A 24,365-nucleotide genomic window follows, 5' to 3' on the forward strand; every position below is an offset into this window, starting at 1 on the left:
GCGTGCTACAGGAGGCGTTCTGGAGGACAGCTCCTTCCAGGGCGCCCCGGCTCACACCGGCCCCGCGTGCCCAGAAGTGTGCCCGGCGCCCGCGAGCAGGGCACCCGTGGCCTAGACAGAGGGCGGCCACGTGTGAGAGTTTAGATCGTGGCCGCGTTAGAAAAGGACACCAGCACCTTTAGCGACACATGTTGTTCAAGCTAATGTCTCCAAAATGTTGTCTTTTCGCTCTGCAATTGGTGTTTTAAATCGCTGAGAGCTTTCTTTTTTTTTTTTTTTTTTTTTTTTTTTTTTTTTTTTTTTTTTAGAGACTTTGAAGTTGTGTACGCGTCTTACGGGCGAGGTGTTTCAATTCTGCCCAGCCAGCTCGGGCGGCTCATGGCGCTGCATTGGGCAGGACAGGGCCCGGGGCGCAGGGATTCCCAAACCACACAGATGAGCCCTGGGGTGGGGCTGCGCGGTGTGAGGTTGGGGACAGCCCCGCGGAAGGGCAGGCAGCAGAGACGGCGGCCGAGTGGTGGAGCCAGATGGCAGCGCCGTGGGGCACAGTGGACGCAGAGGGCGCTCTGGCTTTTGTCCCTGGAGTCACAGAGGCCCACGGAAGCCCCCTGAGCCTGGCTGGACGGGGCCGGGGCTGGTCAGATCAGCATTTTGAGAAGGCCGCCCGGGGAAGAACATGGGGAGACAGAGGCCGTGAGGAGGACAGACACAGGTCACTGAGTGGGGGGATCAGGGTCAGACTGCTAAGGGAGGCATCCGGGGTGACCCCAAGTCCTGGTCAGTCTCCAGACGGTGTACGCGTCCAGGAGAGGCCACACCGGCTGCCCCTCGCCCCGCACACCTGGCCTGGAGCGACCAGCCTCAGCCAAGAGGCCACTTCTGTCCAGCAGCTGGTGTGTTGGTGGAACAGTCAAGCCCAAACAGGCGCATTTCCCAACCACCTTCGCTTTGCCAGACGAGGAAGGGGAGGCGGGGGGAGGTCCCCGTGCCGGTGGGTGGTGTCCAGCCGGGAGAGCAGCTCACCCCCGGGACCGGGACTGGACCGTCCCCCTGCCCAGGGAGTCCTCGTGCGTGTGAGTGTGCACGTGAGGACTGTGCACAAAAGTGTGTGTGAGGGTGTGACTACCGGGCCAGAAGGACGTGTGACCTTTGAGCTGGCTGTCCAGAGGGCCGCTTCTCCAGGGCACTCGTGGGGAGCCCAGGGGCCGGCCTCTGTGTCCAGAAGTGGGGAGAGTCACGGCTGTGTAAAGTGTCACAGATGCAGGTGTGAGAACAGACCGGCTCCACCGGGGGCCCCACAAGCCAGAGACCTAAGTCAGTGTCCAGTGAAAGGACTAACAGAGGACTCGGAGATGGGACTTGAGCTCCAGGACGCCTATCACTACACGTCTAACAGAGTGACCCTGAATGCCCGTCACTATACAACTACGTGTCTGTCCTGGGACGCCTGTTCCTACATCCCTAGCACGGACTATTTCAGGATATCTGTCACTGTATACGTCTTATGGAGTGACCCACGACCCTGTCACTACGTATTTACACAGACTGTCCCAGGACATCCATCACCACCATCTATGGGGACTTTCCCACGGCATCTGTCATTATACATCTAATGGACTGTCCCAGGACTCCTGTCACTACCATCTACAGGGACTGTCCCAGGATGCCTGTCACTGCACATCTAACGAGCTGTCCCAGGACACCTGTCACTACACATCTACAGGGACTGTCCCAAGATGCCTGTCACTGCACATCTAACGGCCTATCCCAGGACTCCTGTCACGACCATCTACAGAGATTGTCCCAGGACACCTGTCACTGCACATCTAATGGACTGTCCCAGAACACTTGTCACTACACATCTAATGGACCGTCCCAAGACACCTGTCACTGCCATCTACAGGGACTGTCCCAGGACACCTGTCACTACATATCTATAGGGACTGTCCCAGGATGCCTGTCACTATGCATCTAACGGACTGTCCCAGGACACCTGTCACTGCACATCTAACAGACTGTCCCAGGATGCCTGTCACTACACATCTAACAGACTGTCCCAAGACACCTGTCACTGTACATCCACAGGGACTGTCCCAGGCCACCTGTCACTACCATCTACAAGGACTGTCCCAGGACACCTGTCACTACACATCTAACAGACCGTCCCAGGACACCTGTCACCGCACATCTGTGTGGACTGTCCCAGGACGCCTGTCGCTACCATCTACAGGGACTATCCCAGGACACCTGTCACTGCACATCTAATAGACTGTCCCAAGACACCTGTCACTACATATCTATAGGGACTGTCCCAGGATGCCTGTCAGTACGCATCTAACGGACTGTCCCAAGACTCCTGTCACTACCATCTACAGGGACTGTCCCAGGATGCCTGTCACTACGCATCTAATGGACTGTCCCAGGACACCTGTCACTGCACATCTAATAGAGTGTCCCAGGATGCCTGTCACTGCACATCTATAGGGACTGTCCCAGGATGCCTGTCACTACACATCTAACAGCCTATCCCAAGACACCTGTCACTGTACATCTACAGGGATTGTGCCAGGACACCTGTCACTACCATCTAACAGCCTGTCCCAGGCCACCCGTCACAACCATCCACAGGGACTGTCCCAGGCCACCCGTCACTACCATCTACAAGGATTGTCCCAGGACACCCGTCACTACACATCTAACAGACCGTCCCAGGACACCCGTCACTGCACATCTGTGTGGACTGTCCCAGGACGCCCGTCGCTACCATCTACAGGGACCGTCCCAGGACGCCCGTCGCCACGCTGCCCGCACGCCGGTCCTCACTCCGCACACCGTGTGGCCCGGTCTCTCAGGCTCTTCTCTATCCACGTAAAAGCTCCTTGTGAGCATGCCAACAGCCCTGGCAGTTACACACCCGGTCGAGGGACCCAGCACAGCACCTGGCACGGTCTGGTCAGCGTAGGCACGGCTCCTCTTTCTAAGTCAAGGTCACAGCTTGTTCGGTGTCGGGGGGCTTTGAGGTTGAGGGCACAGGTCAGGCGGTGGCTGTGGAGTCCCGGACCTGACTTGCACTAACATGTATTCGCAGGGCTTTTTATCTGATTCTCAAAGGGTCTGAGGCCCCTGAAGGTGCTAGCTGGACCCCCCCCCCGCCTGGTAATCCTCACAGCACAAGGCCTCCAGCCCGATTAGACCTCCCGGTTCACGAGGTCATTTGGGAAGACCTTTCCTTAGGGTCCCTCCCGGCCCCTTGCGCCTGCCTGCGTACGTGGAGTGTAGGGGACACAGAGGCCCCCGTGTCACCCTCCCCACTCCCGATACCCGCAGCCCGAGGGGAGCCAGAGTTGGGGTCAACGAGGGCACAGAGCCTAGGAAGAGGGGGGCCGTGTCCTTCCACACTGGCACTGCCGGGAGGGCAGGCCGTGGCCACCGAGGGGGGAAGGTCGACCCGGCTCCTGTCACACACACGTGTGCCTCACGCTGCGCTCGTGACCTGACCCTGTGCCGTTAGCAGTGTGGGCGGGCGGCTGGGAGGAGGAAGTGGGGAGTCGCATCCTGCCCGCCTCAGTCTCCCCACTAGGTTTTTTAAGTGTGGCAAAATACACAGGGCATAAAATGGACCGTCTTAACTATTTCTCAGCGTCCAGTTCAGGGGCACTGAGTACCTTCATGCTGTGCAGCCATCACACCATCCGCTTCCAGAACTTTCTCATCTTCCCAATTGGAGCTCCGTCCCCATGAAACACCCCTTCCCCCCGCCCCAGGACCCCATCTGTTACCGTCTCTGTGGATCTGACTCTCTAGGGGCCTCGTGTAAGTGGGACCTTACAGTGTCTGTCCTGTCGAGATGGGCTGACTTTGCTCAGCAAAAACTGAGCACACGCCTACTGGACGCATGCTGGGCACGCCCGTGCTGGGCACACCCGCTGGCCGTGGCTTCCGGAAGCTTGGGGTGCCGCCTCCCGTGTCAGGTCTGCCTTAGCGGGTGGTCGTCCCAGCGGCCTGTCAGAATGGCGGGCTCACTCCCGTCTCACAGAAGGGGACAGTGAGTCCAACAGACATTCAGGGTGCACCTGCCGTGCACCAGCACCCTCCTCCTGAGGAGCCGCCCTGCCGGGGAGGGTGGGGCAGGTGGGGGGCCTTTTCGAGGCCGGGACCCTTGTCTTTCTACCCCGCCCTTCTCGGCTCGTCTCTTCAAAATAAGTCCCCGTGAACACTGTCACAGTACGCAGAGTGGGGGCAGTGTGACGTGGGGCCCAGCCCGAGGGCACCCAGGAGACGAAGTCCAGAAGGATGCTGGACTCCCCGTGTGTGTCAGGGCGGGGGGTGGGGGGAGGACGCAGATGGGAGCCAGGGCCTGTCCCCAGCCTCCCCAAGCCTGGGGTTTCCCTACCGTCCAATGGGAGACCAGGCCTCCACCAGCCTCAGAGGCCTCAGAAAATCCCCGCAGGGCTGTTTGACTCAGCAGGAACCTACCCCAGATCCCCCTCGAGGTTCTGTGAGACTATTTGGTGGAATGAGTCAAAACATCCAGAAGGTTCCCGCTTACGCGGGAGGCCGGGAGGCGGCAGGGCCCGGCTTGGCTCTCCCCTCCCCCAGCACAGCTGCCACCGCGGCTGCGCCAGCACGGGGCCCATCTGCCCGCCTGGCGCCTTCCCAAGGCCGGGGGGGGTGGGGGGAGCAGGGGCCAGCAGGGATGGGAGCCGTGCGGTGCCCGGGGTCCAGGCTCCTGCCCTCTCTGTGTCCTGGGAAACGGCCCAGCAGTCCCGCCCCGGGGGCTGGTGCCGGGGGTGGACGCGGAGCCCGGGGCGGACACGGTGAGTGCTCACTGACCCCCAGCGTCAGCCTTCTCCCAGGTCCACACCCGCCGCCCGAGTTCCCCGTGGGACTCAGACGGGGCGGAAAAGCTTCCTGCGGATGGGGGAGCCCCTCCTGCACTCTGCGCCCCTCGGTCCGCACCCCCCGGTGGAGGTGGGGCTCCTCCCCCCAAGTGGGCGAGACCCCCGCGTCCGGACCACCCAGGGCAGCTGGCCAGGGGTCTCCCAGCCGGGAAGGACAGGCCTTGGGGACACCCTGCTTCCTGTTGCCCCTGGGAGAGCCAATGGGGGCGGAGACAGGCTCAGGGTTGGCAAGCCGGCCTCCCCGTGTCAGGACCCTCTGCTGCTTCCGTGGGCCCAGTGCTGCCTCATGTGCTGTGGGGAGTCCCTGCCCCCAAATGACTTCACTGCTATTAGATGCAATTTATTGCTCAAATCAGTTAGAAGGCCCCAGGGAAACAGCCCAGACCTCATGATGGCTGCTGGGTGTGGAAAGGAAATGTACGTTCCAGAAGGTCTGGAGACCTCCACCCCAGGCCAAGGTCTGGGCGTGCAAGTCTCCCGGACAGCGTGCAGGGTGGGTCCTGAGAGATGGGGCCTTGGCCCCCAGTGGCTCAGGAGACCGCCAGCCAACACACAGGTCAGCCTGGTGGCCTGCCTGGAAGAGGAGGCAGGCAGGGAGAGACCTGCAGAAGGGCCGAGTCCGCATGCCCACGCTTCGAAGCAGAGGCGAGCGCCCCTCCATCTCCGAGGGGAAATGTTGGGGCCACACCCGGCAGAGGGCCATGCCCACGGCCCATGGCCGGGAGGTGGGCACACAGCGGACTTCAGACCCGAGGGCTGTACCCAGCCCCTCCCCAGCTTCTGCTTGACTGGGGCACCCTCGAGGTTTCCCCTCCCTGCTTGCCAAACCGGGGAGGCTTGGGGTATCGGTAGGACCGGGCTGGGCCCGGGCAGCTGTGTGAGCTCAGGCAGGGGCCTGTGTGGAGCTGCACGGACTGGGTCATAACCCCCACTCCGGCCTGCTTAGCTGTGTGCTTTGGGCGGTTACTGAACCTCTCTGTGCCTCTGCTGTCCCATGTATACGATGGGAGGAGTGACACGTTTTAGGTTTTCACTATGATTATTAAATGACAGAACGACCTCACAGGCTGTTGGAAGGATTGGACCAGCTAATGTCTTGTCAGCCACGTAGCATCGGCTGTTTGCCTGTCCTCCCTCCGAGGCTGGAACTGGATTCCAGCAGGGGCCGGTCACCGGTCCTGAGGGCTGCACTGGGACCCAGCTTTGGAAGGGATCTGCCCCCAGGGATGGCATGGGGTAGACTCTGGCCTATCTCTTGTGTATCGCCGACTCACCGCTCCGAGAAGGCCCCCCGGCGCAGGCAGCCCCCTAAACAGACACCCACGCGTAGTAGGATAGGCAGAATGTTCTAGGACACTGGGGACATCGGGTTTCTCACTGGTGGAGTGAGGGGTGAGCCGGACCCTCATGTGCCCATACACGGACAGCATACCCGCTCGAGCCACACTGATGCCCAGGGCAGACGTGGCCGATGGACCGTGGCCCTCCCTTCCCTTTGGGTCCGCCTGAGCCAACAGCATACCTCCTTCTCACGAGCGGCCCTGTGCCCACTTCTTGCCTGGACTTGGCACGCGGGTGCAGAGCTGTCGGCGCCTCAGCCCGGACAGGACCTGACCATCTCAGCATCTGTAAACCGGCAAACCTGGGGAAGAGATGGGAACGGGTCCGACAGCCGCTCGCATCCCTGGGAGGCGGGATGTGCCGTTGCGGGTAGAGCGAGGACCCTGAGGTGCCCCAGGAAGCAGAGAGCCCGAGCGTGGCCGCTGTGGTGTAGACCACGCTACTCGCCACAGGCCCTGGAACTGCAGTCCTGGTGTAAACCCTGCTCCGGCAGGCGCGGGCCACGGGGCCTTGGATGGGCTGTGCCCGCCTCCCACGAGCCTCCGCGTGCCCTGGGCCGGACGGTGAAGCGGGCGGGCCGGGCCGGGGGGTTACGGCCCGCAGTAGAGGCTGAGGAGGAGGGTGAGGCTGGTAGGAAATGCTGGCAGGGGCGGGGGTGCTCCCCGGAGGCGGCCCTGAGGGCTCCAGGCTCGGGCAAGGCAGGCATTCGGCAAGGCGTCCGTCAGCAGCCGCTGCCCCCGCTGTTATTTGCCAGCGGCACCCGCTCTTAGGGGGTCCCCGATCCCCTGCACACAGGCCTTCCTGGGCGAGATCCAGGCCCCCCTCCCCCGGCAAAAGGGCGCCGAGATGTGAGGGGGCGCCCTGCAGGCCCGTCCTCCGTCTTCAGTGCCTGAGGGACAGGAGGGCCTCCGCCTTCCTCGCGGTGAGCCAGGGGCCCCGGGAAGAGGTGCCCGCGCGACAGCCCCAGATCGGGGAATCCCGGCTGGCGCTTTGCCACCACCTCCCTGCCACCCTCCTCCACCAGGAGCCAGACACATTCCAGATCCTTGCCAAGCTGGGGGAGGGACCGCAGTCGCTTTCCCGCTCCCAGCCGACCTTCTGCTGCCTGTGTGTAATTAACAGAGTAATTAAAAACAGGATGAGTTAATTGGTATTCATTTATGTGGCAGATGTTTTTAATTGAGGCAGGAAACAATTTACCTGTTTACATAAACAATGGCAAAGCCAGGCTTGTAAAACACATTTTTAAAAATATTTTCCTCCCTTTCCTAAAAAGAACCGAAATCCGTCCGTCTCCCCGGTGCCAGGGGGAGAGAGCGAGCGGGCCCCACCTCGAGGGAGGCCTGGGGGGGAGGGGGGGCCGAGAGGAAACATCTGTTTAAAAGGTTTGCTTCCAGAGGACGCTGTTTTCTTTCAATTCAGAGAAAGGAGGTGTTGTTCCCAGGTCGTGGGGACACCGGCTCTCGGTGGCGCCTTCCTAGATGGCTCTGGGGAGCAGGGGACCCTGTTTGGGCAGAAGGCGGGCAGGCAGGTGGGCGCCCCTCTGGCGGGAGGGGAGGAGCACCCTTTCCACCTGCAGTCTGGCACCTCGGCGGGGGGGGGGTACGTGCTGGGGCCGTGCGTCTTGCACGGACACTGTGCACCACGTGGAGTCGAATGGAGCGAAAGTACAGATTAGGTTCCTCGTCACGCGGCCGCCTTGCTCATGGTGCCCCTGATGCACGGCCCTAGAACCTTCCGTGGTAGTCGCAGGAGCTGTCAGCGATGAAGGACCCGCGTGCGCCAGCGAACAGCGGCCCCGGCCCGACCTGCCCCGTCCTGCCCTGTCCTCGTCCCCCCGGGGCTGCAGGCGGGCCGGGTGAGCCAGTGCGCAGGGAGAGCCCAGGAGCGCCGCGGAGGCAACGACCGTTCCGGGAGTTCCCAGGTGTAGGCTGGCCCCAAGTTGGCACTTACTGTATGCCTGGCGGCGGTGCTGGTTTCGCTCTGATCCCGTTAACTCTCCAAGGAGGAGCTAATCACGCCCGCGTCCAGGCACCGGGCGAGGAGACCCCGCGTCCTCGGACGCGCACGAGCCCAGCGGAGAAAGGCCCCGGGCGGAGTCTTGCCGGAGTTTGCCTTTTCTTAAAGGGTGAGCACGCACAGGGTGTATCCGCACGGAAACACCCGGAAGCATCCACAAGAATCGTCCACAGAGGCCACTTGGGGTGGCGGGCGGAGGGCTGGGGACCCCGTTCCCCCGTCCCCGTGTCTTTGCCGGTGGAGCGTTGCCGGAGCGGGGTTCTCCTCCCTGCCCGTGGCGGCCCGTCACCGCGGGCACGTTGCCGACTTCTCTGGAAGTAGGGTAAGTAGCAGGGCCTGTGACCAGACCTTGGCCGGGGATGCGCAGCGAACGCGCAGAAATTCTCGGCACTGAAAGCTGGGGAGAGCGATCCCCTTGAGGCTCATGGCAGCACCTGCCCTGACAGAGTCTGGGCTGTGCCTTCTGGGTGACGTACGGCTAGAGTTTCCGGGACATTTTGATGGTTCCTGGGGCAAGAAGACGGAATGTTCCAGAATCCACCAGGGAGAGGGCCCTGCAGAATGTGGTCAGTAGCCACCATGAGGCGGGCTCAGTTCCCTCCCTCCTGGAGGTGCTGTGAGACCACCCAGCCTCCAGGCCCCTCCTGCGTTGCGGCGGTTAAATCATAAAATGAACCACAGCCGTGGATGGCTGAGGAGGTGAGCGGGGACCACAGGCCCTTCTTCAATGCTGTGTGACCTGGGGCCAGGACCTGAACCTCTCCGAACATCTGGGAAGTGAGGGCCTCCCGGGTGCTGTGAGCTGTGAGCTGTGACGTGTCGGGCTGGCCTCCTGCCTTTACCAAGTGCTCTGCCAAAGGAGGCCTGAATCTGACAGCAACCCACACCCCACGGACGCAGAGGCAGGAGGACCGCCCTGGGATGTCCGCGGCGGGAGACCCTGCGTGTGCCCCTGGTTGGGGCCAGGAGCCACGGGTCTGGCCCTTCCCGGGTCCCGGGCCCATAGAGGCTCCCTGCATCGGGCATGAAGGCTGTGAGGGGCCGACTCTCGCCGCAGCTCAGGTGCACCTGCTGACGGTTCCTGCTCGTCACAGTAGAGAGGGAACATCAGCGCCAGCCTGGGGACAGTCAGCCCAGCTGCCTCCTCATGCCCCGGCCTCCCCCTGGGCGGGTGTCTCCAGCACCTCCCTGCCCCCGCTCCTGTTTGAGGGTCCGTTTGCACGGTGTCTCCCGGGGTCCCTCAGGGGCTGTCACCAGGGGGCTGTGTCTGCACCCCTCGGGGGAGACCGTGAGGCTCAGCGAGGTCGCCGCGTCCTGGGTGCCACACCGCCGTCTGCATTCGTGTCTCTTGCGTGCACGTGACAGGTGAACCGGTCCACACGGGTCGCGCACACACGAGGGTGGCCGTTCTGTGGCTGGGGACTGGCGGGAGAATCGCCTGGCACTCGGGGAAGGGCCCTCGGTTGGACACCCGTGTGGGACACAGCGCCAGGGTCTGATTGGTATTTAGCATTCATTCGAGCGGCGCTATCATTTTAAATTCTGGGAGCTTTCCTCTGGAGAGTTCAAGGTGATACGCAGCCAATTTGCACCTTTCTTAAGCAATGAAGACACTTTGGGGATCAGCGAAGCCTTCCGTGGCGCCCCATTGCCAGCAGAGGAGAACCCTAAGCGCTTGGCCGGGTTTTCCAGACCCTCCGCAGACTGGCTGGACCTTCTGTCGCGCCCGCCGTGGATGCCCGCGCAGTGTGGTGCGTGGTGACTTCTGTTCCCATGCGCGCCTCCTTTCTCCGGGTGTGCGAACCCCACGGCCACCAGGCTCCAGCCACTCGTCGCCGCTCCTGGAAGCTTCTCTGGCACGGAACACCCCAGCCCAGTGTGTGCCCGCGGCTGTCTGTGCCCCTCCCCACTCGATCGGCCCCCTTCGGAGGGCAGCCTGGCTAACTTACACCCCAGGGCGGAGGACCTCCCTGGACTTCGAGTCCTTTTCCTAGCTAAGTGATCTGGGACCGAGATCCATTTATTCACTTGGGTGACGGCTCCTAATTACCTGTCACTCCGTTATCCCCTTTGTGGCGGGAGGGACAACGCTGATGGCTAGCAGGCAGTTTAAAAACAAATCAAGGGCAAGGTTTAAAGGGGCGGTGGCTAGTCCGGAAGAAAGAGAGAAGGAAATCTTGCCCCCTTCTCCCCAAAGGCAGTTTCTGTTTCCTTTTAGAGATTCTCTGAATATATATCGGTCGTCTTTAAAAAACTCCAGGGGGGTTTTACATCCTTTCTTGGAGTCTCACCCCTCCCATAGGAAACGGGCACGCGGGGACCCCACAGAGTCTGCCTGTGCCGCCCCCCCCCCCCGCCCGGCACTCTGTCTCAGCCCCTCCCGGGGGACAACCAACTGCTGGACCCTCCTGTTCAGATCTCAGTGTACGTGTCCTTCACCCGGGAGGCCTCGCTGACTTTCCCCCACCCAGGGGAGGGCCCTCCTGGGGTCCCTGGCCCTCTCCCCGTTCTGTCCTAGCCAGGTGTGTGAGTGAAGAAGTCCTCGTGGGGTGCTCACTTAACGGGCGCTTGCTTGATCGTCAGAACAGCATCCCCCCCAGTGTGCAGATGAGGAAGTCGAGGCTCGGAAGAGCGAAGGGCCTTGGAAGGGCCACTCGAGACGTGAGACCCCGAGCTAAACTCCACCCGCCCAACCCCAGAACCGGGCCTGTCCCGCTACTGCACAGATCTGTGTGTCCACCTGTCTGTCCGCCCACCTTTGCACCCGTCCACCTGTCCCCTCATCCATTCCCTTGTCCGTCCGTCCACCTGATACTCCGTCCTCTCTCTCTCTACTCATCCACCCGGCCAGCCGTCACAGCACACCCGTTGTCCCAGCCCAGTCGCGCTCAGGTGAGCGCGCCCGTGTGCAGATGGGCCCCGTCCCCTCGGTGGCCGACGTGCGTGGGAGGCCTGGGAGGGGGCTCCCGGAGCTCCCGGACCAGTGCCGGGCGGGGGGGGGGGGGGGGCACCCCTTCCTCCCGCTGCCCCTCCCCCCAGCAGGCGGCCAGATGGCAGGGCGCCTCCCCCGCGGCTCTGAGGGAGCCGCTCGCTCTTGGCCGCGCGGCCCCGGCAGCTGGGCGAGGAATGCGCTCCCTTCACGCGCCAGCCGCAGGGCCCGCGGGCCGGCATCTGGGTCGCGTTTGCGGCCCCCTCTGGGGAGCACGGCAGCTCGGAGCCCTCGGCCCCCCCCCCCCCCCCCCGCCCTCCAACCTCGCGCTCGCTCGGCGCCAGGAGGCCGCAGAAGGCGGGGACGCGTGCCCAGGAGTCCGCGCCCTCCCCGCTTGTTTGGGGGCGTCGGCGGCCGGCCGGCCTCTGGGCCCCGCGGCCCGGCCCCAACCCAGACTCTGAACCGCTGTCCCCCCGGGAGCCACGGCCGCCTCCTCGTGCCTCCTCCGCGCGTGCGTTTGTTCACGAGGCAGAACGTCGTGCGCTTCTCCCCTCCTGGTTTGGACGCGCGGGTGGCCTTCCCTCGCGATTCGACAGTATTCTGTGGCGTCCTTTCCGCTCGCCCGCGAGGCTTCCGTCCCCCACGCGGGAGCCGACGGCTCGCGCCCTCCAGGTGTGCCCGGTCGCCAACGTCACCTGCCCCGGTCGCCGCGGCATTGGGACCGGCTCCCGACTCCCACGACGGGGCTGGCGCCGCGTGACGTGAGTGGAGCTGCCCGGCGCGAGCTGTCTGGGGCCTGGCGTCGTTCACCGCGGCCGCACGTTGGCGAGAGGCGGTCTCACGGGCTGCCGCGTGCGTCCGCTCTCCCCGCTCGGTGCTCTTCCCCCGACGGGCCTCCCACGGCCCACTTGCCCCTGAACCTGATGAACATTTGGATGGCTTCCAGCCTGGGCGTCTTGGCCAAGTGGCTGGAGGGCGCTTGCTGCCGAAGCCGCCGTGCCCGCGCTTGTGCGGGTTCTGTGGTGCGGTGGTTCGGGCTGGTCGATACTGAAAAGCAATTTCCAAAGCCGGGGCACCCACGGCGGCATGTTTGAGGTCCTGTAATGCTGCACCGACCGGAGAAGTTCCTTCACGGCCCTCTACTGGGGCCACCTCGTTTGTCCCCTCTTGTCACGCTCCTAAACAACGCAGTGACAAACATCCTCAGAGATAACTCTCTGCCTGTGTCCCCGAGGGTTTCCCTAGAACGCATTCCCTAAGGGGAACGTGGCCGTCCACGCTGAGACGCCACCGCAAGAGGAATGAGAAGCAGAGAGGCAGGAGTCTCTGGGTCAACTTCCCCTTGCGCGCTGTGAAGGGATCCTGGCCCCCGAAGTCCCTTCCGGCTCCCAAATGGTTCTCGATACCACAGTGTATCAGTCAGTTTCTACTGTGTAACAAACCACCACAAAACTTAGCTGCTGAAACGACCACTGTGGCCTGGCTCCTAGTTCTTGGGGTGGGCAGGTCAGGCAGGTCCCCTGGGCACTCTTGGTCCCACCGGGCCTGCTTTCGGGCCTGCGGTCAGCAGACTGTGGGTGGGCCCTCGCATGACCAGGGACTCAGCCGGGCCAGCTCTGCCCCACGAGAGTCCCGTCCTCCGGCAGGCTGACTGAACAAGAGAGCGGGCGCAGCAAACGCCCCCGTGTCCCGACTCAGAGTCGGCTGACATCGCTTCTCACTTCCGCCACGTCCGAAGCCGGGCCCGGGGCCAGCCCGGACGCAGAACAGGGGCCTCCCAGCCGTGTCGAGTACTTGGAAGAGTGGCAGTCACACAGCAAGGGGCGTGGGTCAGGGAGGGTGAAGGACTGAGGCCTTTTGTGATGCGTCCACCCCGCAGGTGGGGGGGGGGGGGTCTTAAGCTTATTACTGCGGGGCAGGCTCCAAACGGCCCCCGGTCCTCGGCACTTTGCGGGGTACTGCCGTGCTGCCTCCGAGTACGGCCTCGGAGCCGCCCCCAGCCGAGGCCTGCCCAGGCTCTGCCCGCCGCAGGGAGCCGAGCTCTCGAACGTGAGGAGGGTGGGGCCCAGGGCGGCGCGAGGGCGGGCAGACGGGGGCGCCGGTTCTCTCCCGGGGCCGGTCCACAGACCGTCGAGGGTGTGCCGCAGACCGGCCGCCTGCCCGGCACCGTCCGGGCTCCGTCTGGGGGTCAGCGGTCAGCGGGGAGACGGGCAGCGGACACGACAACCGACATAGGATGATCGCAGGTGCAGACGAGAGGCCCCAAGAAAATAAAGTCGGGTGAGGCGGCAGGACGGGCAGGGTGGGGCGGTTCTGGCTTGGGGGCCGGGCAAGCCTTCTCCGAGGAGGAGGGACATGTGAGCCAGAGCCGACTGATGAGGAGACAGCCTTGTGAAGGTCTGGGGAACCCTCCAGCAGGTGCAAAGGCCTGCAGCAGGACAGGGGTGCTGGACAGGCAGGCGGCTGGGGAGGGCGGCCAGAGTGCGGGAGGCGTGGCGGGGTCCTGTCTGCCTGCCCCCCATCGGGCCCTGGAACACGAACCGGACGGTCCTGCCCCGTCTTCCCGGTTCCCGATGGGCCCAGGTCGCTCTGTAGAGAGTAAACATGCCGTGCTTTTCCAGAGACGCTGGGAGGAGACAGACAGGCCACAGGTGTCGAGGATGAGGTCTCTCAGCCTGGGGCCACGTACCCAGGTCAGAAGCGGCGAGAGGGCCCGGCCTGGAGGGGCCCCTGGGCTGGGGCTGCAGGCCGTTCAGGTGGGGTAGCGTCTGGTCCAGTTTTGTGTCTCTCAGTGACAGACGGATCCTCCCACCCAGGCAGACCGGCTCCCTCTCACTGCCGATGGGATGTCGTGACGCCTGCTTACGGCGGCCCGGACACCACCCAGGGTCCCCTCTGTGGCTGCGAGGGGCCTTCCCTGTGGACCCCTCACCCTTGGACACAGGCTCGCTGTCACCCCCGTGCGCACGTTCACAGGGACGGACGAGCTCTGCGTGCACCAGCTGGGGACGTCAGCCTTAGAGCCGGACGCACGTGGGATCTGCCGTGTGGTGGCTGTGTGACCCCGGGGCAGGTGACAGCGCCACTCTGTGCCTCGGTTTCCCCACTGTACCTGGGGGCTCTAACACCTCATGGCGTTCTCAGGAGGAGCTGAGGAACAGAGGGTTTCGGCGCCCGGAACACGAACAGCTCCCGGCAAAAGGGAGCGAGTTTAAAATCAAAGTTGTGGGGGTGTGCGGCACGTGGGGGCCAGCCCTTCCTCCCGGGACCCCGCAGCAGGGCCCCCCACGCGTGCACACCTTTAGCAAGAGGCCATGTCCGTGAGTGCTGGACTCTGTCCGTGGGTCACCCTTCTGTGACTCCTGGGGGTGGGGTCTCCCCGCCCTCCTTGTCAGGGGTGAAAACCAAGGCCCAGAGTAGAAAGGCCACTGACGGTCCAGCCAGGGGACAGAGACGGGACAGAGGAAGCCAACCGGAACCCTGGTTTGCGAAGCCCCTCTGGGCTCTGGCCCAAAACCACCCCCACCGCAGAAGCGGGAATTATGGGCCCCGTGTACCAGTGGGTAAACCGAGGCTCAGAGATGTGCCGTTTTCCTGAGTTCACAGTTGTTCGCGGAGCAGGATGGGAGCCCCGCTCTCCTGAGCCCCAGCCCGGCTTTGTTGCCGTGCTGACCTGTGACCTCTGCCACTGGCCACACAGGCCCAGGGGGTCACGGGGTCCCTGAGGCCGGGCAGGCCGGGGTGGCCCAGCACCGCGCAGTGGGCAGGGCAGTGTCCGCAGAGCTCACAGCCAGCGGAACGACCCCAAGGGCCACGTGGAGGCTCTGGATGGCCGTGGCTCCAAGCCACAGAAAGCCTGCTGCGACCAGCAGAGGGGAAAATACCAATCCCTGTATTTTCATATTATTTCTTGTTCCTCCGGCCGCAGAGGCTGTAAGAGAAAGCAGATGTGGGAAGCACCTGGGACTCATCAGGGCTGCACCCCCCCACCCCAAAAATCCCGAGCGGCTTTACTTGGGATCAAAGACAAGCCTTCCCTCTGACCTTGGCCCAGGAGCCTCCTGGTCAAGCCCACCCGTCTGGGCGTGGAGGGTCACCCAGTATCCTGGGTTCGCTCTGAAGGCAGGCAGCCCCCCCCCCCCCAAGCCCGTTCGTCTCTTCCTCAGCCTGGTGGCTCCCATCTGTCGCCGGTCGGACCCTTCTGAAATGTGTGTCTTCCTAGGAATTCACGCCTCATTTTTCCTGTTTATCCCACACACGCCCGTAGCCGAGGAGCCCTTGCTCCCGCACCAGTCAGAGAGGCTTTGGAGAGACCCCCAGGGCGGAGAGCAGGGTCCCCACTGCAAGGGGGTGGCTGTGAAGGAGGAGGGGCACTTGAGGGGCAGGGCGGCAGAGGTCTGGGGGCTCAGTGCCCCCTCCTCCACGAGAGATCTCTTGCCCCAGTCTCTGCAACGCTCCCCGGGGAACCACACATCCTGTGTGAGCTGCGGGCCGCCTCCTGGGCCCAGGCCCTGCACAGAGCCCCACGGCCCCCGAGGGGATGACGGTCTCCACGGAGGGGGCCCCTCGGCCTTCCCTGCAGGGACCTTCCCACCCCACCCTGCAGCCCTGCCTCTCACAGCTCTCCGGCCGAGCCCCTTTCCCACGTGGCCGGGAAACCCACTGGAGCGAGTGAGCCACAGCGGATGCCCACGCCCCCCGTGGGCACAGAGGCCTTGGAGGTGCTGAGCCCTCGGGGGGGCGGCTGCACAGACCGGGGGCGCGGCTCTGGGCCTTACAGGGCTGCCGGCCGCTGGGCTGCGCTGGGGTCCACGCGCGAACACACCCTTGAGCCCCCTGAAGGTCCCGCCCTCCAGGGAGCACGTGTGGCTTCTTGTCTCCTCCGTGGGTGTGGAGTCGGGCTTGTAATTAGAAGGGGGCTTTGGGCCCCGCGTGGAGCCGCTGTCCGAGAGAGGAGGGACAGGCGGAGCCCTGGCCTCCCGCCTTCCGTCTCCTCGTCTTTCCGGTGCGCGGCGCTGCGGGTGCTGAGGGCGGTGCGGACGTGGCTACGCGGCAGCTGGGGCACGATCGTGTGTGGCCCCGAACGCCACACGGCAGCTTGGCCCCCACAGGGAAGGAAGTAGGGGGCCACTGCGGGTCCCTGTGGGGCGCCTCCCTTGCTGTGTGACGCTGGGCCTCGGTGTCCCCACTGGAAAGTGGGCGATAGGGATGTCCTCCTCAAGGGCAGGCGTGTGAGGAGGGCGCGCTCACCACCCGCGCTCGGGGTTCCGGAAGCCCAGGCCCAGCCCGGACGGACAGACCAGGGGCTTCTGACAGGCAGAGCTACCCCGCTCCGGGGTGGGGCTGCCCGAAGGGGCGGCTGGAGGGTCTGCGGGGGACAGGCCCTGCTCTTCCCTCGGAGCTGCCCAGCTCTCGCGGGGTGCTGCGCGCTCCCCTCGAGGCATCCCCGGGCTCTCCCCGGGGCAGGCTGGGCTGCAGACCCTCCAGCGGGGCAGACACGCAGGGGGCCGGGACTCACACCTGCTGGAAGGGAGCGGGTGAGGCGCGGAGGCTGCCGTCACGAACTGCTCCCCCCCGGATTCTCCTGGTGGTAATTCAAGTACGTACAGAGCACCTACCGTGTGCCCGGCGCGGTTCTGGACACTCGGCCTCACTGAGAGAGAAGGTTGCCTTTGGGCAAAGATGCAGGGGAGGTGAGCTCACGATACCATGAAGGTATCTGGGGGAAAAACTCCCTGGCAGAGGGAACAGCCCATGCAAAGGCCCTGAGGTAGGAGCACTTGAGTAGACTCGGAGAGGGGAGGTGTGGGAGATGAGGGCGGAGACGGGCCGGGCCAGGCACGAAGGAGCCCATGGGCGCTCTCGGGGTGCTGGCTGAGGGGCAGGGAAGCCACTTTGTACAGTCTTGGGGAACACGTCTTGGCCCTGTGGTTCCCAAGAAGGGCAGGCGTATGGGTTTACGTCGGCTGGAGTTTTAGAATATTGCCTGCTGTCGGGCCAGGGGCAGAAGCTGGGAATTCAGGGACAGGTCCGGCCCCCGGCTCTGCCCCTCACCTGCCCCGTGGAGCCCTCACCTTTCGGGGACAGTGAGGACGGGTCCTCACCGGGTCGTGGAGCACACCGTGAGGCTGGTCTTGACCGGACGACCTTGGCGGGGGGCTTGAGTGACCGAAGGAGAAATAGGCACCGGTTGCAAACGTGGGTTTCCCTTTGGCTTCGGCAAAGAGCCACCGAGCCACCGAGATCGCGGTGCATTCTTAGCAGTCGTCCCACACCCCTACGTACAGATGTGGACACTGAGGCTGGGGGGCAGCGTGCCCAGAGTCCTTGCCGCACCCCCGGGTTCTGCCCTCTGCAGAGGGGGTGAGGGGGCCTGCACCGAGCTTCCGGAGCCCTGCGGAGGCTTCTGCTCTGTTACTTGTGAGGCTGGCCTCTCTGTCATCCTGGGAACTCGAGAGGGGCTCCGAACCTTTGTGGCCCCCCTCCGCCCCGTGCATCAGTTCCAGGAGAGGGGCCTGGGCTGCGGCCGCATCCCGGGATGGCAGGGCCCTGAAGCCGGGCCTGCCTGGTCCTGACAGGGGGCACGTCCCAGGACTCCACGGACAGACTGGCTTCTGGGGCCAGACGGCCTGGGTTTCCTCACCTGCCCACCTCATATGCTTATTGTGGGGTGAGCTGAGGTGATTCGTGTGAAGTGCCCAGGTCAAGGCCCAGCGTGCACTCAGGACTTTATCACCATCGCTTTGTTACCTACCTGTCAATACCGGTCCCTGCCGGTGCAAAGGCCCTGAGGCAGGCTACCTGCCCACCTTCCTAGTTTCTCATGACCTTTGTAAGGGTCAGGTGAGGTACCAGCAGAAATCAGACCCAAATGATCAAAGCAGGGGCTTATTACTTCTGGCAGCAATACAGACTTGAGGCAGGCAGAGGAAGGTTCTAGAACCCAGGGCTGGGAGCTCTGGGTTGTGGCCAGTTCTCAGCCAGGCCGGGCGGGCTGGGAACCACAGCCGGACAGGGACAGTGATGGATGGGGTGGCTTGTTCCGGCACATTCCATGTTCTTTCCCACCGGCTCCGCCCGGCCTCGGAGAGCTGCTTCCTCTGCGGACGGATTAGAGACATTCAGCCGGGGACTGGATACGCTGTCTGGGAAAGACACAGGGTCTCCCATGGGCCTGTGGCGTGCGGGCTGAGGTCTGGGAATGTTCTCAAGGGGGGTGGGGGGGAGGCAAGGCTGGAGGTGGGGGCCACAGCGCCTCCGCTCGCTGTGCCTTTGGCTCTTCCGCTCGCTGGGACGCCCAGGCGTGAGCCGACTCGTGCGCTTCCGGACCCGCACCGGGTCCCCGGCCCCCCAGCGTGGAAGGTGGGAGCCGCCACAAAGAGAGCCCCCGTGGGGTGGTGGACGGGCAGTCAGAAGAGGGAGGGACCGCGGGTTGCAGGCGGGTAGATGAGCTGCCCGGGGCATACCCGGACCGCTACTCTGCCGTGTGAGCCGAGCAGGTCACTGGGCCTCTCTGCGCCTCGGCTTCCCCACCGGAAAGTGGAGACGACAAGAACCTCTGAGGGCTGTGGGAAGTCACACAAGCCGCGGTTCTGGGCCCTTCCTCAGAGGAAGACCAGGCTCCTGGCTCACCAGCTGCTCCACAGCCCTTTGCCGAATTTCATCGAGCGTTCGTGTGCGTGGACCGCTACCCCGCCTGTAGAGGAGCAGAGAGACTCAGAGGGGTGCAGGGGCTTGCCCCAGGTCACACAGCCAGGGAGCAGTAGAGCCGGGACTCAAACCAGCTTCGCGAGACTCACGAGGCCCCTGTGCTTGTCACTCCCGCCCCTGCGGCCTCTTCTGGAAGGATGCGTGGTGGTGACACCGAGCCCGCTCGCCGTGTGCCCTCGGCAGACGCCGCACGTCTCTGTGCCCGTAAACCGGGGCCCCGGCAGCCGCCCCCTGCCCCCCCCCGCCTCCCGGGCTCCGGGGCAGAGAGCAAGCCGTGGGCGCTCGCGTGTGTCCTCCGTGATGCGCGTCCGTGGGATAAGCGTGGCCACGAGCCAGGTGCTCACAGGCGGGGGAGACTCCACGTGACCCGGTGTGCTGGCCCCTGGCACCCACGGTAGCCCCCGAGGGCCCGGCTCGTAATAAACAGGTGCCGTGTGAGGGGCGGGAGGGCGGGCGGCTCTGGTGGGTTCTCTCCACCCTCTCCTGTGGGCAAAGCCGAAATGAAGCCCCCGGCGTGGAAGGGCTTTGGAGAGTGGGAACAGGCCGCGCGTCCCCCATGTCCCAGCCTGGCATCCGAATCCCCCCAGGCCCCTCCCCGGGTGACATGTCAGACGGTGGGGGGGGGGGGGCGGGTCTGCACCCCGCAGGGTGGCCCGGGGCCCGCGGTGGCCGCTGCATTTGCCTTCTTTGGTTGTCACCAGGGACTGGCCGCCGGCCCCGCGGCCAGGCGGCGTTGACGGGCCCCCACAGCTGCAGCGCACGTGTGCGCGGCCGTCAGCTCCCTGACAGCGGGCGCAGGGGGCAGGGCGCCCGGCGGGAGGGAGGCCAGCGGCTGCAGCTGAGTGGACAGCAGGTGCGCGTGGCCGGGGCGGCTGCTGCTGACCGATTGCCTCCCTGCCCCGTGGGGCCCGGCGGGGAGGGGCCCGGGGCCCCGGGGCAGAGGGCTGTCATGGCCCCACGGGCGCTGAGGGCCACGGGCATCTCGGCTCTGTGAAGGGGGGGTTGGGGACGGGGCCGTGCCGGGCACGGGACGGCAGTGAGGGCCGTCGTCGGTGTTGTTGATCTCCGTCCCCGGAGGCTGGCTGTCCCCGGACGCGCGCGTGCATCTGTGGGTCCTGGTCCCGCGGGGCCCCTGGGAGAGGAGACACGAGACGCGGCGACGCACAGACGGCCCGCAGCTGCGGAGCCCCGGCCCCGAGCGAGACCCCCTCGGTGTCAGCAGGGTGAGCTCGGGGCAGCGGCTGGGGCAGCGTGGGCTGTGCCCCGGGAGCAGGTAGAGGATGCCGGCCCGGATGGCCTTGAGCGGCTGGGCCACCCCGACTCCCAGCCACCGCTCCGAGCTTTTTTGACCCGCCCAGGCACTGGCTGACCTGAGTTAAGGCAGACGGGGGAGGGGGGGCAGGGCCTCGGTTTCGCGACGTCTGCACCTGACCCTCAGCAGAGCTGCACGTGGCAATCTCAACAGTGTCCGGGGGCACCCAGCCCACTGGTGTGGGGCCCCCACGTTGAGCGGCCAGGCCTAGAACAGCCTGACGTTGGCCGTGCCCTTGGCCTGCCGGGCCCAGGAACTACCCAGGCCAGCAGATGGTATCAGGGGGGTTTTCCACCCCACGGGGTCAGCCTCCCAGACCTTCCTGGGGAGACCCCTCTACACGAGACTTCTCACATCTGAGAGCTGATGGGGCTCTGGGAGCCACGGTTTCCAGGGGCCCCACGCACCTGCAGCAGCCTCCACCTGGGACCTTGTCAGAAATGCAGATTCGTGGGCTTTTCCCCAGACCTGCCGCATCAGAAATGGGGACGGACGCCCTCCAGGAGACGCGCACGGCTGCCCGGTGGGGGCGGGAGGGGGGCGGGTGGCGCAAACCCCCCGGGCTGTGGGGCAGTAGACCCCAGCTCCCCAGTGAGGACCCCAGCCCCATTCCGGCTGACCCGGATTCTCCCCGTCACACCCTCCAGCCCCCCTGAAGTGGGCTGACCCGAGCCTGACCTCTGATCCCAGGTGGGTGGGATATCGGCCACCTGAGAACACGGCTGGGGCTCATCTGCGCCCTGGAGTCGGGCCCGGCTCTGTGGGCAGGACCGGGAGCCCTGGCGATCGCCTGGGGGTCCGCCCGGACCCCCGGCGGCGGCGGCCCAACCCCCGCGCGGCTTCCTCCCCTCCCCTCAGCCTGCTTCACCGCGTCTCTCTTCTTCTCCCCTCCCCCGTGGCCCCGGTGGCCCCTCCGCAGTGGACGGGAAGGACAAGACAGCAGCGATGCCCGACTCTCCCGCCGAGGTGAAGAGTCAGCCCCGCTCCACGCCTCCCAGCATGCCGCCCCCGCCGCCTGCCGCGTCCCAGGGGGCCACTCGGCTCCCCTCCTTCACGCCGCACACAAGTGAGTAAAAGCCCACGGGGCCCCGGCCGTGCAGAGCTGTTGGGGGCTCCCAGCGCCGCCGTGACCCGAGGCCCGTGCCGCGGGCCCTCTGCCCAGAACCGCAAACGCCCGCCGTCGGGCCCTCGAGAGGGAGGAGCTCACCGTGGCTCACAGCCTGCGCTTGGAGGTTCAAATCCTAGCTCATCTACTTGGTGGCTATGTGGCCTCGGGCGAGCTGCTTAGCCTCTCTGGACCCGGTGTTCCCCATCCATAAAGCGGGGCTGGCCATAGTCTCCGAGTCACGGAGCTGCTGTGAGGACAAGGGAGTTGATGCAGGCTCTTACCGAGCGGCCGGCACATCGTGAGTGTTTTAGCAAAGTTGGCCGTTCTGCTTGGAGCTCAGAGAGGGACGGGGGGGGGGATCCCTACCGTCACACAGCCACCTTACTCGAGGGCTCGTCAGAGGTGGCCCTGGGCTCAGATGCCAGGGGCTCCGCAGCCTGGCTGCAGCGGGGTGTGAGGGTGGCTGGGACCCGGGGTCAGCCGGAGCCTCGGCCGCAGGGCTGAGGTGGGCAGACTCGACCTTCGGGCCGTGTGTCCCCGGCCCGGGCTGATCCGGGCCGAGCGTCTCAGCGCACACAGCGTCTCCGGGGGGACTTCCTCAGTGCACGCGCCCCACCGGAGACCTGTTCCCTTGTGAGAAAATGGGTGACTGTGACCTCGGGGTCCCGTGCATTTGGGAAGGAGACCCCAGGCGTGGGCCGGGGGGGGGGGGGGGCTCGGCGTTCCTGCCCCCGGGACCGGGGCTTAGCAGTGTGCCAGCGGCGGAGAGAATCCACACATGCCACCCGATCCCCTGTATTCAGAGGCCAGAAAGCCCCAGGCCTCGGGACGCTTTGCCAGACTTAGAAACCCAAGGGAAGCCCGTCTCTAGGAAGGGAGCTTCCAGTGCCCCAGCGTGATGGCAAGAGCCGCTTCTCCGGGACCTCAGGCCACCCTCCTGCCCACCCAGAGCCCAGGATAGACCGCAGGGACTGGCCCAGCTCCTTTTATCCCTGGTCGTGAACGGTACTGGTGCTGCCATTTGAGGCCAGGCAGCCGGGTTCTTTAGGGCTTGGGAGTGACCCAGCCTGCATCTGGAGAAGGGTGCTGGCCTTGGAGTCGGGAAAGGCAAGTTCAGGGCCGGGCCTGGCCGCTTGTTGGTAGGATGAGGGCTTTGAGCCAGTCTCCTGACCTCTCCAAGGTCTCCACCTGTGGTCTGGCAGGTGGAGCGATAGCACGGGCCCCAGGTTTGCCGCCTCGGGGCGGGGACAGCCCAGCTCACACAGGAGCTGTACCTTCCCTTGGCACGGAAGGTTCCAGCTCATCTTCCTACGGGGCCAAGTCTGAGCCAGGGTCCCCAGGAGTGGTGGAGACTGAAATGAACCCTGGCCCCCACCCCTGCCCGGGCAGGGGGGGCGGGGGGGCGGGGCGGCGCTGCACACTGGCGGCCCGTGGCGCCCAGGCCTGGGGTCTGCCTGCGGCGGCCGTGGTGGCCGGGGCCCGGCTGGGCTTCCTCTCACGCAGCCACCGGCCAGCTGTCTACCTGACCCCCGTCGCCTCGAGGAGAGGCTCCCGCTGCACGTAACCGCCCCGCCAGCGGCTTGCAAGAAATAAGACCGCCGGGCCGTCCGCCCGAAATGCCCACCCCAGCCTCCAGGGTCGGGGTCCAAGCCAGAGAGGTCAGCGGGCCGTTTGCCGGTCGGACCCAGGGCTCTGAGCCGGTCGCCCGAGCGTCAAGGGCACGTCCTACTTTCCTTCTTGGTCCAGGACCTGTGTTCCCGAAAGCACGGGTCTGGGAACAAGATGTTCCAGGTCAGGGACAGGGCTGGGGCCTGCGAGTGGCTCAGGGGCTCGCCCAAGGCCTTTCTGTCCTCCCCCAAGGGCACCGCCGGCTCACGTTTCTGGAGTGGAGGTCCCGGCTTCATCTAGAGCACGGAGGTTACCAGAGACTAGTGGTTCTTTCTTTTCCAAGCTGGCACGTTAATGTTGTCGGGCTTCTGGGTCTCTGGCCTCCTCGGGGGGCCTCAGAGTTGTTCCCTAACACATGCAAATCCCTGAGAGCAGGTGGGTAGCTGCATCATGCGCCTGCCTGGTGGGGATGGAGCCTCTGTGCTCAGCCACGGATTCCTGCCCCGAGATCCCCCGGCTTCCCCAGGACCAGCCCGTGAGCCAAGCCAGCCGGAGACTGGCCGTGAACCGTGGCTTGAGGCCTGTGGTTTTCCTTGATGACCGCCCTGGGCACAGATTCATTTGGGGGTTGAACTCTGGAGGTGGTCAGGATGGCTGAGATAACTCTGGGAAGGAATGCGAGCAGCTACTCTGCAGCTGGGAGGACCCTCAAAGGCCCATCCTGTCCTCGATTACCCCTGGTGACGGGGGGCTCACTCTGTGTCTGGGCACAGCCTGTCTTCTTGCAGCTTCCACCTACTAATTTCAGCTCAGATCTCTTCCTGTTTGGTGCCTCCTCCCTTCGGGGTGGCTCAGTCCCGGGCTTTGTCTCAGAACCACCATTGGCCTGTCTGTCCATGGAGACTTCAAGCCCTATGCGCGCGCACTCAGGTCCCTTGAACACGGTGCCAAGTGGGGTTACCGGGCACCTTCCGGGAAGAGGGCTTTTTAGGAACGAGGGTGTCCCACCCATGTCGATGGAGACCCCAGAATTCTTGTAGACCTCTAGAAGGTCCTTCTGGAAGTGACGCTAGGAGACCCCCCCCCCCCCCCGCCCAAACAACCCCGTGGCTTTACGGTGCAGGAAACTGAGGCCCAGAGATGGTGACTGAGTCCCGATCCCCAAAACTGCTGTCCAGAGGCAGAGGGGGAGGGGCCGACCGTGGGCGCCCCTCGGGGCAGCCCTGCCCACCCGCCCGCGCTTTCCTGACAGCGTGTTTTTCTTATTTTGCTTACAGATCGAGAGGACGGGCCCACGATGTCCCTGCCCCACGGCCGTTTTCATGGCTGCTTAAAATGGTCTATGGTCTGTCTTTGTAAGTAAAATAACAAAAACCTTGGCCTCCGGGAGGTCCTCACCCCGGCACCCTCTGCCCGGGGAAGGCCACGGCGGTTCAC

The 24,365-nt window shown here is 64.8% G+C and overlaps 1 protein-coding gene across 8 annotated transcripts in view; it reads left to right on the top strand.

The window, feature by feature from the left end:
• Window positions 1-24,365, top strand: part of CBFA2T3 (CBFA2/RUNX1 partner transcriptional co-repressor 3) — an 81,631-nt gene that overhangs the window by 38,778 nt on the left and 18,488 nt on the right. For 6 of the 8 annotated variants that reach the window (XM_086688689.1, XM_086688695.1, XM_086688691.1 and 3 more), the window contains 2 exons: window positions 21,132-21,278; window positions 24,206-24,283. The exons of 1 other annotated variant lie outside the window; for it this stretch is intronic. In XM_086688689.1, coding sequence (XP_086544815.1) covers window positions 21,132-21,278; window positions 24,206-24,283 — 225 coding nt within the window. The remainder of the gene's footprint in view (window positions 1-21,131; window positions 21,279-24,205; window positions 24,284-24,365) is intronic. One more of the 8 variants, XM_086688690.1, reaches the window with a different exon arrangement.

This window comes from Puma concolor, chromosome E2, assembly GCF_028749965.1.
Source record: "Puma concolor isolate L17-30 chromosome E2, mPumCon1.1.hap2, whole genome shotgun sequence".
Lineage (NCBI taxonomy): Eukaryota > Metazoa > Chordata > Mammalia > Carnivora > Felidae > Puma > Puma concolor.